The sequence below is a fragment of the Pristiophorus japonicus genome, chromosome 30 (genome assembly GCF_044704955.1).
Source record: "Pristiophorus japonicus isolate sPriJap1 chromosome 30, sPriJap1.hap1, whole genome shotgun sequence".
Taxonomy (NCBI): Eukaryota; Metazoa; Chordata; class Chondrichthyes; family Pristiophoridae; genus Pristiophorus; species Pristiophorus japonicus.
In genome coordinates, this window is record NC_092006.1 from 7,796,084 (window position 1) to 7,809,574 (window position 13,491).

General features: G+C 52.3%; 1 protein-coding gene across 7 annotated transcripts in view; it reads right to left on the bottom strand.

The window, feature by feature from the left end:
* pogzb (pogo transposable element derived with ZNF domain b) overlaps positions 1 to 13,491 on the bottom strand; it is a 108,989-nt gene that overhangs the window by 73,158 nt on the left and 22,340 nt on the right. For 4 of the 7 annotated variants that reach the window (XM_070868613.1, XM_070868614.1, XM_070868611.1 and 1 more), the window contains exons 4-5: positions 12,323 to 12,504; positions 9,131 to 9,266 (exon numbers count right to left, since the gene is read on the bottom strand). In XM_070868613.1, coding sequence (XP_070724714.1) covers positions 9,131 to 9,266; positions 12,323 to 12,504 — 318 coding nt within the window. The remainder of the gene's footprint in view (positions 1 to 9,130; positions 9,267 to 12,322; positions 12,505 to 13,491) is intronic. The other 3 variants (XM_070868617.1, XM_070868616.1, XM_070868612.1) reach the window with 2 other exon arrangements.

A 13,491-nucleotide genomic window follows, 5' to 3' on the forward strand; every position in this document is an offset into this window, starting at 1 on the left:
GAGAGAGAGAGAGAGAGAGGGGGGCAGAGCGAGAGAGAGAGAGAGAGAGAGAGAGGGGGGCCAGAGCGAGAGAGAGAGAGGGGGGGCCAGAACGAGAGAGAGAGAGGAGGGGGGGCCAGATCGAGAGAGAGAGAGGGGGGGCCAGAACGAGAGAGAGAGAGAGAGGGGGGGCCAGAACGAGAGAGAGAGAGAGAGAGAGAGAGAGAGAGAGAGAGAAAGAGAGAGAGAGGGGCCAGAGCGAGCGAGAGACAGAGGGGGGCCAGAGCAAGCGAGAGAGGGAGACAGAGGCCAGAGCGAGCGAGAGAGAGAGACAGAGGCCAGAGCGAGCGAGAGAGAGAGAGAGAGAGGTGGGCCAGAGCGGGAGAGAGAGGGGGGGGGGGGGGGGGGGGCGCAAGAGCGGAGAGAGAGAGAGAGAGAGAGAGAGAGGGGGGGGCCAGAGAGAGAGAGAGAGAGAGAGAAAGAGAGAGGGGGGCCAGAGCGGGAGAGAGAGAGAGAGAGAGAGAGAGAGAGAGAGAGAGAGAGAGAGAGAGAGAGAGAGAGGGGCCAGAGCGGGAGAAGGGGCCAGAGCAGGAGAGAGAGAGAGAGAGAGAGAGAGAGAGAGCGCGAGGGGGGCCAGAACGGGAGAGAGAGAGAGAGAGAGAGGAGGCCAGAGCGGGAGAGAGAGAGGGGGGGGGGGGGCGCAAGAGCGGGGGAGAGAGAGAGAGAGAGAGAGAGAGAGAGAGAGAGAGAGAGAGGGGGGGGGCCAGAGAGAGAGAGAGGGAGGCCAGAGCGAGAGAGAGAGGGAGGCCAGAGCGAGAGAGAGAGGGGGGCCAGAGCGAGAGAGAGAGAGAGAGAGAGAGAGAGGGGGCCAGAGCGAGAGAGAAAGAGAGAGAGAGAGAGAGAGAGAGAGAGAGGGGGGGGCCAGAGCGAGAGAGAGAGAGAAGGGGCCAGAGAGCACAGAGCCAGAGAGAGAACCTGAGCGCGAGAGCCAGAGCGTCAGACAGCGAGATCTTTTTCCCAGTACAAATGGAGGGAGACCATTTTATACCGTATTTGCCACCGCTGCTGTAACTGCCCCTAATTTTGTTCCATTTCTGCAGTGGTTCCCCCACCCTTACCCAGTGTTAATTTATCTCCCTCGCTTCCCGCAGCAGTTCACTTGTGATTCGCTCTCACGTTTGCCGAGGAGACAGTGAAGAACCAACGAAGGAGCGGCTGGAAAGGACTACGCACTATTATCCTGCCGACACTGTCCGCCTGCATATCGAATTTTCCGGCCCGTTCGCTGAACCCATTGACAGGTTAATATTGATGTTCAATTTCAATTCATTAAAAAAAATTTTTTAAGTTGGTTCAAAACAAAATTATTTTGGCTCGATGCACATTTCTTGCCTCCCAAATGAGGATCAGGGGCTCTGTAAACAGATACTCCGAAAGCCCATTTATCGCCCAGCACCGCTAGCTACGTGATCAACATATTTACGGGATCCTCCAGAAATCTTAAAAAAAATATATACGAGTTGCTCTCCCGTGGTGTTGCACTTGGGGGAAGTGATGATGGATCAAAGCAGGGTTAGTGAGCAAGGGGACAACTGGCTCGCGCACACAGGCCCAACTGGGCCCCCATTTTAAAGTCGCGTATTCCGCCCTGGTTTGTGTTAACTTGACATTATTTCCAGCCAAGTGGCTAAACTCTTGGCAGCTTGGGAAGCAGAGAAGCAGAACTGTTTGGAGCAGAGGAGTTTGGCGGAGAGGCCCGAAGCGGAGGAATTGCAGCGCCACCACTGGCGGTGGGGTGCAATTTCAAGCGTGACGTTTACATTCAAAATGTGGACAGGGGAACATAAAATGGGAGAAAGGGGACACAACAGTGTGATAAACCATGAGAACAGGAAGCAAAGCTTGGTGCACAGAGGCAAGATTGTTTATATATATAGCATGTAGTAAAATGTTTAACTTTTATTAAATCCTGATGTAGTTGCTGCCCAATAGATTGTTTAAGAGGGTTCGTAGTTTTGCTACCAATTGCCACCCTGGGGCATCGCAGCTAAAACAAGATATTACTGAATATCCCGTGAAAAAAATATTTCACTTTGGTAATCAAGAAAAACGATTATATTTGCAGAATAGTTTTTCTGTGCTGTTCTGACAGAATTTGATTTTTAGTCCTCTCTGTCCCCACCATGTGAAAATTAATCGGTGCCAATGGTTCCCTTGGATAGCACTGGGGGGAAAAAAATACATTTATCAGCATGGCGTGCAAAAATAAAAAACTATTTAAATCCTTCGAGCGAAGCCCTTTTGTTAGGCTTCAGGATAATAAAAATAAATTGCCCAAGGCGCTCTTCACTTGCCATCGTTTGTCCCATTGCTCAACTTAAGCCCCACATCTATTGATTGATTTGCAGTTTTTCAACGTCTTGGGGATGCCAACGGTCACTTTTGTGGTTGCCGATTAATTGAGATTGAACCAATCACATTCTACAAAGCTGATTGGCAACGAGGCACAGGATGGGAGGGGCAGAAAGGGCATTTGTCGGTATTCTGATTACAGTAACGGCAACAATCCGCTAGAGTCCTGAGCTTGTCACCTAAACCCTCCCCCACCGCTGCTCTCCTTGGCTTACACCGCAGTCTCAAGCCTGCACCCATTGCTCCACCACTTCCTTGCCCAGCTCCGTCCCAGGCTCTGGAGACAGCCTCTTTCTCCGGCTCTCACAACCACCAACTGCTCGCCCCCAACCCACTCAACCACTGTGGTCCGCCCTCCCCCTCCCCAACCCGGGACCTGGGAGCAGAGGTATTAGAAACGTAGAAAACAGGTGCAGGAGTAGGCCATTCGGCCCTTCGAGCCTGCATCACCATTCAATATGATTATGGCTGATCCTCCATCCAAACACCATATTCCTGCATTCTCCCCGTACCCCTTGATGCCTTTTGTGTCTAGAAATCTATCTATCTCCCTCTTAAATATATTCAGTGACTTGGCCTCCACAGCCTCCTGTGGTAGAGAATTCCACAGGTTCACCTCCCTCGGAGTGAAAACATTTCTCCTCATCTCGGTCCTAAATTTCCTACCCCGTATCCTGAGACTGTGACCCCTTGTTCTAGACTCCCCAGCCCGGGGAAACATCCTCCCCGCATCCAGTCTGTCCAACCCCGTCAGAATTTTATACCTTTCAATGAGATCCCCTCTCATTCTTCTAAACTTTAGTGAATACAGGCCTAGTTGACCAAATCTCTCCTCATAAGACAGTCCTACCATCCCAGGAATCAGTCTGGTGAACCTTCGCTGCACTCCCTCTATGGCAAGTATATCCTTCCTTCAGTAAGGAGGCCCAAACTGTGCACAGTACTCCAGGTGCGGTCTCACCAAGGCCCTGTATAACTGTAGTAAGACATCCTTGCTCCTGTACTCAAATCCTCTTGCAATTAAGGCCAACATACCATTTGCCTTCCCCAAGACCGGACTGCCCACTCCCCAACCAATCCTGGTGGGAGACCACCAAGCTCGAGCCACGTACTGGGGCCAGAAAGCCCCCCCTTCTTGTGGGTCACCGCCCCCCCACCCCGCCCTCCCTCCCTCCTGTGCTCAATCTCTCGGGACTAGGACCCACACCCACGGAAACAGCAATCAGACCCGCACTCGTGAGCGAGTCAGGCCAACCCCGAGCACCTCAAATAGTAATACGATATTCACAGGACAATGATGATAGACCACACTGCACAACTAGAACCGTAAAAATGACGGACGAACCAGTTATTGGGATCCTCGGATAGTGCGAAGATGAACACAGTCACATTAATGATCAGGTTATTAACACTATATAGATATTGAGAGACACAGCTCACTCATGCAATATAATACAAATACAGTTTTAATATTGTGACAGTATACTAGCTAATCTCTCTTGCTGTGGCTCACAAGGAACAACACGCAACTAAATCTCTCCTCCAATTCTGCCCTCTTGAGCATCCCCCCGATTTCCATCGCTCCACCATCGGCGGCCATGCCTTCAGCCGCCTGGGCCCCAAGCTCTGGAACTCCCTCCCTAAACCTCCCCGTCTCTCTCTCCTCCTTTAAGACGCTCCTTAAAACTGACCTCTTTGACCAAGCTTTTGGACGCCTATCCCTAATATCTCATGTGGCAATTTTTGTTTGATAAGCGCCTTGGGACATTTTTACTACGTTAAAGGCAGCTGTATAAATGTAAGCTGTCGTTGCTGCTCTGCCTCGAATTCTATATCTCTCTCTCCGTCTGTATTTCTCTCCTTTCCTCCCTCGGTGTGGCCCCGACACTACACTACAGGACCCTGCGAGCTTGGGGCGTGCTGACCCGAGCCTCAGACGGGACCAAATGAACCAAATTAAACCAAGTACAAATCAAAGCACTTATCAATTGAAAGCCCCGTTTTTTTTCCCTTTTAAAAAAAAAACTGAAAACCCCCTTGAAAGAAACGGAGCAATTGGACACAACGAGCGTGCAAGTTTTTGAAGTGCGTACACAAGGCCGGCAGTCATGAATAGATTCCGGTTAGGAGGTACACAAGTAACGGAGGAAGTTCCCTAACTGAAGCAGGGAGTCCCCCCCATAAGAAACAATGATTTCTGACCAGCTGTCTTCATTACGCGAGAAATGTAGTAAAACTGATCCGCAGGTAAGCAGGTAAATGATAACAGAACAAAAAGCATGGCGAGAATGAACTGCAAGAGAGGGATGCACAGCAAACATTTTTTTAAATAACACAACTTGCATTCGATAAATTACATCGTCCGCCTACCTCTCCTCATGCCCCGATCACTCAGTTTATAAGGTCTAGACCTAGCTGTCTTATCGGGGAGGTCTTAGGGAGAGTGGGGGGGGGGGGGGGAAATTCAGCGCTACAGAGCCGCGGAACGCTCGAGGACAGATGGGAGAAGCCGCTGTCCCGGGCAGCCAACCGCGCCACGTTGAAGGGGGACGGCGATCCCGTTCCCGCCGTACGGGCTCGCGCGTTGGGTCTCCACGCGCGCCGGTTCGAAAACGGTGAGCCGAAGCCACGACGAGACCGAGGGAGGCTGGCACCCAGCACGTGGTCTTTGCCGGGCTGTGGCGATTTGCAGAGGGGGAGTCTGCCGCTGTTGGAACGAGGAAGGTGGAGCTTGGGCAGAAATGAAGTCCGGGGGGAAAAGGGGAGGGACTCGTTGCTTTTCACAGCGACGACAGCCAATGTCCCCGTCCAATCCGGAGGTCGGGTCAGCGGCTTTACACAATGTGCGGAATGGTGAATGGGCTGGGTAGCCCGTTACGGGGGCTGCGCACTCCAAAAGTAAACTCCAGGGGGCGGCGGCGGCAGCTGTAAAAGTCGAAACTAGTCACCCAATCTGTTGACGCTCGCTGGCCACCGACCCAGCCTCTGCTAGCAAGCTCAACCCAAGGAGCCCCTAACTGAACCAGGACTCTTTTTTCCCCCCCCCCCTTCCCGCCCCCCCACCCACCAAGATCCAACCCTCCAGGCACCAGCTTTTCCTAGACGGACAAACCCGGGCAGGGAGGGGGGCACGGTACTTTCCCGAACCCATCATCATCATCATCATAGGCAGTGCCTCGGAATCGAGGAAGACTTGCTTCCACTCTTAAAATGAGTCCTTAGGTGGCTGAACAGTCCAATACGGGAGCCACAGTCCCTGTCACAGGTGGGACAGACAGTGGTTGAGGGAAGGGGAGGGTGGGACTGGTTTGCCGCACGCTCCTTCCGCTGCCTGCGCTTGGTTTCTGCACGCTCTCGGCGACGAGACTCGAGGTGCTCAGCGCCCTCCCGGATGCACTTCTTCCACTTAGGGCGGACTGGTCTTTGGCCAGGGACTCCCAGGTGTCGGTGGGGGATGTTGCACTTTATCAGGGAGGCTTTGAGGGTGGTCCCTTGTAACGTTTCCTCTGCCCACCTTTGGCTCGTTTGCCGTGAAGGAGCTCCGAGTGGAGCGCTCGCTTTGGGAGTCTCGCGTCGGGGGCATGCGGACAATGTGGCCCTGCCCAGCGGAGCTGGTCGAGTGTGGTCAGTGCTTCGATGCTGGTCAGTTTTGAGGCCATTTGCTGCCCAGTGGTGGTGGTGGGGGGGGGGGGCTCTCTATCGCTGCTCTAGATCGCACACCGACAAGAGGATTCCGTATCCACCCACCACACCTCCTACTCCTTTCTGCTGCTCCTCTCCCCTCCCCTCCCCTTGCCGAGACCTCTGAGCAACACCAGGGGAGATACGCTACGGATATAAAGACAGGTAGCAATGCCGCCGCACGATCCAATCAGCCCAACGAAGACAACAGCAATGGCTCGCTCGCAACCACACAACCTGGCCTCGGGACCACTCTCCAATTACAATTAAAGTGTTTTAAATCTATATATATACACTGCACAGAAAATAAAACCTCAATACTTTACCCACCTCCCACCCAAAGTTCACAAAAAGCCTCGGGAGGGGAGGGGGGGAAAAAGAGTCAGCACTGACTTGTAAGCATCTGGCAAACACCTTGGCCTTTATTGCAAAGGGGATGGAGTATAAAAGCAGGGAAGTCTTGCTACAGTTATACAGGGTATTGGTGAGGCCACACCTGGAGTACTGCGTGCAGTTTTGGTTTCCATATTTACGAAAGGATATACTTGCTTTGGGGGCAGTTCAGAGAAGGTTCACTCGGTTGATCCCGGGGATGAGGGGGTTGACTTATGAGGAAAGGTTGAGTAGATTGGGCCTCTACTCATTGGAATTCAGGTGATCTTATCGAAACGTATAAGATTATGAGGAGACTCGACAAGGTGGATGCAGAGAGGATGTTTCGACTGATGGGGGAAGACTAGAACTAGGGGGCATAATCTTAAAATAAGGGGCCGCCCATTTAAAACTGAGATGAGGAGGAATTTCTTCTCTCTGAGGGTTGTAAATCTGTGGAATTCTCTTCCCCAGAGAGCTGTGGAGGCTGGGACATTGAATATATTTAAGGTGGAGATAGACAGATTTTTGAGCGATAAGGGAGTAAAGGGTTATGGGGAGCGGGCGGGGAAGTGGAGTTGAGGCCAAGATCAGTTCAGCCATGATCGTATTAAATGGCGGAGCAGGTTCGAGGAGCCAAATGGCCGACTCCTGCTCCTATTTCTTATGTTCTTAAATCAGTGAGAGCACCCTTGCGTTGGGAGGGGACAACAATTGCAAAGGTTACCACTCGTGACCACTGACAAATGTGCTCGCATGGGCACTGGGAGGGGGGTGAGACGGGTAGCGATGCCACGAGCAGTCGAATAGCACGCCAAAACTTTAGCGGAAAGGCTCCGACGTTAATAATGGTCATTTGAGTGCAGTATGCCAAGACAGCCCGATAGATCGGCGAGAGAGAGGACTGGAGGAGAGGACAGGCGAGGAAATGAAAGAAGAGCATGTTTTAAAGGGGGGGGGGGGGGAAAGGGGAGCCAACGATATTGCAAGCAAGTTTGCTACTATGCAACTTAATTTTCTCCCTGCAGACCTCAAAGCATTTATTGGGAGAGTCAGGAGCATTGGCTTTGTTGCATTCTAATTGTTTGTGATGTGCTGCCTGCCTTTTAAAAAAATTAGTTCTCGGGTTGTGGGCGTCGCTGGCAAGGCCGGCATTTATTGCCCATCCCTAATCGCCCCTTGAGATGGTGGTGGTGAGCCGCCTTCTTGAACTGCTGCAGTCCCGTATGGTGAAGATGCTCCCACAATGCTGTTAGGGAGGGAGTTCCGGGATTGTCCCAGTGACGATGAAAGAACGGCCGATATATTTCTAAGTCGGGATGGTGTGTGTGACTCGGAGGGGAACGTGGAGGGGGTGGTGTTCCCATGCGCCTGCTGCCCTTGTCCCTCTTGGCGGTGGAGGTTGCGGGTTTGGCAGGAGCTGTCGAAGAGAGCTCCTGAAGGTGCGAGCCTTGGCGTGGATTGGTCGACGTCGGCAGTCGGGGAGAATGGGTGCAGGAAAAAAAACGGGAGATCCGAGCTGCCTGAGAGAAACTGGCAGGTTTGTCTCGAGGCCGTCACAGCCATGGGAGGGGAGGAGTCAGACATTGGGAGCCACTCGCACCAGCACATAGAGCAGCCTTTCACCCACCTACTGTCACAGGGCTACAGTCTCCCTTACAACAACAACTTGCATTTATATAGCGCTTTCAACGTCCCAAGGCTCTTCAGAGGAGTGACACCACACAAAAAAATGTGACACCGAGCCACATAAGAAGATATTAGGAACAGGCGACCAAAAGCTTGGTTGGTTTTAAGGAGCGTCTTAGAGAGAGAGAGAGAGAGAGAGAGAGGCGGAGAGGTTTAAGGGAGGGAGTTCCAGAGCTTGGGGCCCAGGCAACAGAAGGCATGGTCACCAATGGAGCGATTATAATCAGGGATGATTGAGGAGGGCAGAATTAGAGGAGCGCAGACATCTCGGGGGTCGTGGGGCTTGAGGAGGTTACAGAGATAGGGAGGGACGAGGGCCATGGAGGGATTTCTAAACAAGAATGAGAATTTTGAAATCGAGGCGTTGCTTAACCGGGAGCCAATGTAAGTCAGCGAGCACAGGGGGTGATGGGTGAACAGAGTTAGGTGCCAAGCTTCAACGCGTGAGCCGCAACAGTGGAGGTAGGGAGTTATTCGACTATGGGGAGTGTCACAGGCCTCCCCCTAACGTCTGTGCACCGCCCCCCCCCCCCCCACGCACGCGCGCGCACCCTCCCTCTCGCGCGCGCGCGCACCCTCCCTCTCGCGCGCACCCTCCCTCTCGCGCGCACCCTCCCTCTCGCGCGCGCGCGCGCGCACGCACTCCCACTGCTAATCATGAGTGGTCAACCTTTGCTGGCTGGATGGGGGTTGGAGTGGGGTGGGCTATAAGCCGGAACCGGGTATTGTCGCTGGCAGCAAGGGGGTCGGGAGGGCAAAACCAGGCAGATGCTCACAAGAGCTGGGTCACCAAATCCCGAGGCTTTTTGTGATGGATTTTAAAGCGGGAAACAATTGAAGGCGTTACTGTGGACGGCATCACACCTCAATGTGAACCGTCGCTTACAATCCAGACGTTCGTACATCAGGATTTACTGCAGTGGCCCCCGATTACGCTGGGGATTGATGCGGGATTGAAAATGGCAGGCATGCATCGATAGTTCATTCCATGACCTACCTGGTCCATTGCTCCACATACCTGGCACCAAGGTCAGGGGTTTCGTTTGGTACGGGGCGGTTCCCGGACCACCCTGTACGTTGAGCACGATCCCCACCGGATTCTGTACAGACCTCAGGTCTTTCACGGTGAAACCCTAGGGGGAGAAGAAAGGGAACATAACGTCAATAACCTCTACAGCGAGGGGGGAAAAAAAAACCATACGGTCGGGAAAATCGTAGAACGGTTACAGCACAGGCCGCCATTTGACCTGTCGAGCCCATGCCGGCTCTCTGCAAGAGCACTTCAGCCAGTCCCACTTCCCCGCCCTTTCCCCGTAGCCCTGCCAATTCGTTCCTTCAGGTATTTATCCAACTCCCTTTATTAATAATAACTTTTATTTATAAAGCGCCTTTAACGTAGTAAAACGTCCCAAGGTGCTTCACAACAGTGTTACAGACACAGATCAATTTGACACCGACCACAGAGGAAATTAAGGCGCATGATCAAAAGCTTGTTTAAAGAGGTAGGTTTTAACGAGCGTCTTCAAGGAGGAAAGAAAGGTAGAGGGGCGGAGAGGTTTAGGGAGGGAGTTCCAGAGCTTGGGGCCCAGGCAGCTGAAGGCACGGCCACCAATGGTTGAGCAGTTATAATGAGGGATGCTCAAGAGGCCAGAATTTGAGGAGCGGGGACATCTTGTGGGATTGTGAGGCTGAAAAAGATTACCGAGACAAGGAGGGGTAAGGCTATGGAGTGATTTGTAAACAAGGATGAGAATTTTGAAATCGAGGCGTTGTTTAACTGGGAGCCAATGTAGGTCAGCGAGCACAGGGATGATGGATGATCTTGACTTGGTGCAGGTTAGTACACGGGCTGCTGAGTTTGATTAATTATTAATTTTATTAATTATTCTACTAAGCCACGAGTCTGCCGTCACCACCCTTTCAGGCAGCGCATTCCAGATCCTCACCACTCGGCATAAATATTTTCCCTCGCATCATCTTTGGTTCTTCTGCCAATCACCTTAAAGCTGTGTCCTTTGATTCTCGACCCTTCCACCAATGGGAACAGTTTCTCTCTTATCTACTCTGTCCAGACCCCTCATGATTTTGAATCCCCCGATCAAATCTCCTCTCAACCTTCTCTGCTCCAAGAAGAACCACCCCAACTTCTCCAGTCTATCCACGCAATTAAAGTCGCTCAACCCTGGAATCATTCTCGTAAATCTTTTCTGCACCCTCCCTAAGGTCTTCTCTCTCTCTCACTGCAGAAAAAAAAAGTTTCTCACAGATTTAAAGCCAGTGGCGCCAATAATGCAGGGTTGCAAATTCTTTAAAGACTTGCATTTATATAGCGCCTTTCACAACCACCACACAGACGTCTCAAAGCGCATTCCAGTCAATTAAATACTTTTGGAGTGTGGTCAAAGTTGTACGGGCCCAAGTTTCGGCTGGAGTTGCTCCTATTTTTTTTTGGAGTAACTAGTTTAATTTGGAATATCTTAGAAATCGCAATTCTCGTCATTTAGTTTACTCCCGTTTAAGTGAGTTAGTTTAGTTTCATTTTCGGGGGATCAAGGGTTATGGCGAGAAAGCAGGAAGGGGGTACTGAAGTTTCATGTTCAGCCATGAACTCATTGAATGGCGGTGCAGGCTAGAAGGGCTGAATGGCCTACTCCTGCACCTATTTTCTATGTTTCTATGTTTTAGTTCAGTTTTTTTTTCCCCAAAAGAGGGCGTTACCAGCCACCTACGCCTGTTTTGCAAGTTTTGGCAGCGAAACGTTACTCCAAGCTAACTTAGAACGGAGTGTTGACTTTTGTACACTCAGAAAAACCTTGCGTACACTTTAGAAATTAGGCGCAGGTAGCCAGAGATTTGGGGGGGGGGAGAGGGGGCGGGAAGTTAGGGAATTTTCCAAAGTTATAAGCACTTCACTTTTAGCAAAAGCGAGCCATCATTAATAATAAATGAAAAATAAATCAAACAATCAATAAATAAAAAATAATCAATAAATCAGTAAATAAAAAATTATGACTGCAGCATCTATCCATTCGGGAGCACCGGGAGCCCTCCAACAGCACACGCAGCCCTGCCTGCCAAGGAGGTGGGTGAGTGGGGCCTGCCGAAGAGCTGGTCGGGCTGCCCCATCGCGGAGGTGGTGTTCGGGCGGGCCGGCGAGGAGGCCTGGAGGTAAGGGCAGTGGCGACGAGGCGAGGCCCGAGGTCGGGCAGCGGCGAGGCGAGGGACGGTGAGGCAGGCAGGCCACACGGCCCGGGATGGGGCAGCGAACATCGCGGCGTCCCTTCGGCCAGGGATAGGCGTCGCCCGGAGACAGGACGCGCTGCGCTCGCGCGCAGACTCCACTGCGCACGCGCGCAGCTGCTGGCTCTCGATTCGGCGCAGGGCTGTAGCTCCGCCCCCAGCTGCTTGTGCTGCGCTGCGCCCACTGCTACACAGGCCTGCTGAACACGGAGAATTGCGAGGCAAGTTTTAGGCGCGCTTTTAATTCTACAAAATAGGCGGGCCTCTCGGAGGTGCACTGTTCTGCGGGACAGCCAAAACTTGGGCCCATAATATGGGAAACGTGGCAGCTTCCTCTGTTGCAAATTAAACAACCCCAGCCTATCCAATCTTATAGAAGCACCATTCCTACAAGGATAGCAATGATGCAAGAAGGTTCATCGCCAACGTCTCGGGACAACTTGGAATGGGCAATGAACATTGCACTGCCCGACTCAACACAGCCCAAGAATAAAGAACAAATACCCAGATGATCAGTGTAATCTCCCTGTACCTAAGCTCAGGAGGTGCAGAAGCCGAGCATTTGAGCATGGCAGAATTCTGCAACAACACAGCACTAAAACGAGCTACTTCAAAGTAGATAAATGCACCCATAAGGCAACTATCCCTCTAATTCCTACCCCCTTCCAGTGGGAAACTTTCTGGCTTCCAGTCAACCCCTTCGCACCGCATTGATTCGAGGTCAGCCTTTAGAGTCTCGCAAGGTATCTAACCCCGTGCTGTACCTGCCCTGGGAGTGTTTGATGGGACAGTGTTGAGGGAGCTTTACTCTGTATCTAACCTTGGCTTTGGTGCCATCTTACAAGTTAACATATTGTGAAAGACGAACCATCTGTCATGAGGTGGCCCCCACCCCAGAATTCTCCCGGGTGATACATGAGGGACGCTAGAAGACGATATCTTTACTTACTTGAGTGGTGATTAAGATAGGCTGCCCCGACACAGTGCTGGTGGCTCCCGTCTTTGGATCCTGCAGCACTTGCACGGTGGTGGGCTGGTACATGGACGACACAGTCATTGGTGAGCCCAGACCAGTGGGGCTCTGTGCTACCAGCAAGGGTTGACCGCCAGAGTTCATCAGAGCGCCTCCTGCTGGAAGGAAGGAATGGCCGTGAGCACTGGATGGGCAGCGAATTAACCAGCATATTCAAGGTTCTCGATAACCGACCAATTCGTTGGAGAGGTTCAGCACAGTACCACTGCAATGTGACGACAGTTCTGGGTGACCCTCCTCCGCTGAATAGGCGGCCTGCTTCTCGTTGCGATCGACGGCACTCACACATACTCATACACACTCCAACTCCAGCCTTTTGTTGCATGCTAATTTTTTGTAACTTTGTAAAATAAATTATAAATCTTGTACCACCATGAATGCACCAACCACAGTGAAAGAAAAAGAACTTGCATTTATCTAGCGCCATTTCAAGAGCTCACGGCATCCCAAAGCTCAAATAGTTACTTTTCAAGCACAGTATCTTGCACACAGGAATGTCACAAATAGCAATGACATTAACTCCGGAGACTTGAGCCCATAATCCAGGCCGATACTCCCAACGCAGTACTGAGGGAGTGCCGCACTCCAACAGTGTAGCGCTCCCTCAGTACTGCCCCTCCAACTGCACGGCGCTCCCTCAGTACCGCCTGTCCGACAGTGCGGCGCTCCCTCAGCACCGCCCCTCCGAAAGCGCGGCGCTCCCTCAGCATTGCCCCTCCGACAGCGCGTCGCTCCCTCAGCACTGCCCCTCCGACAGCGCAGTACGGCGCTCCCTCAGTTCTGCCCCTCCGACAGTGCGGCATTCCCTCAGTACCGTCGCTCCGACGCTCCCTCAGTACTACCCCTTCGACAGTGTGGCGCTCCCTCAGTACTGCCTCTCCGACAGTGCGGCCTTCCGTCAGTACTGCCCCTCTGACAACGCAGTACAGCGCTTCCTCAGTACTGCCCCTCCGACAGTGCGGCACTCCCTCAGTACTGCCCCTCCGACAGCGCGACGCTACCTCACACATCATCCTGACTTGGAACAATGGCTCAAAGTGCCGAATGGCCTACTCCTGCTCCTAATTCTTAAATTCTAAAGGGAG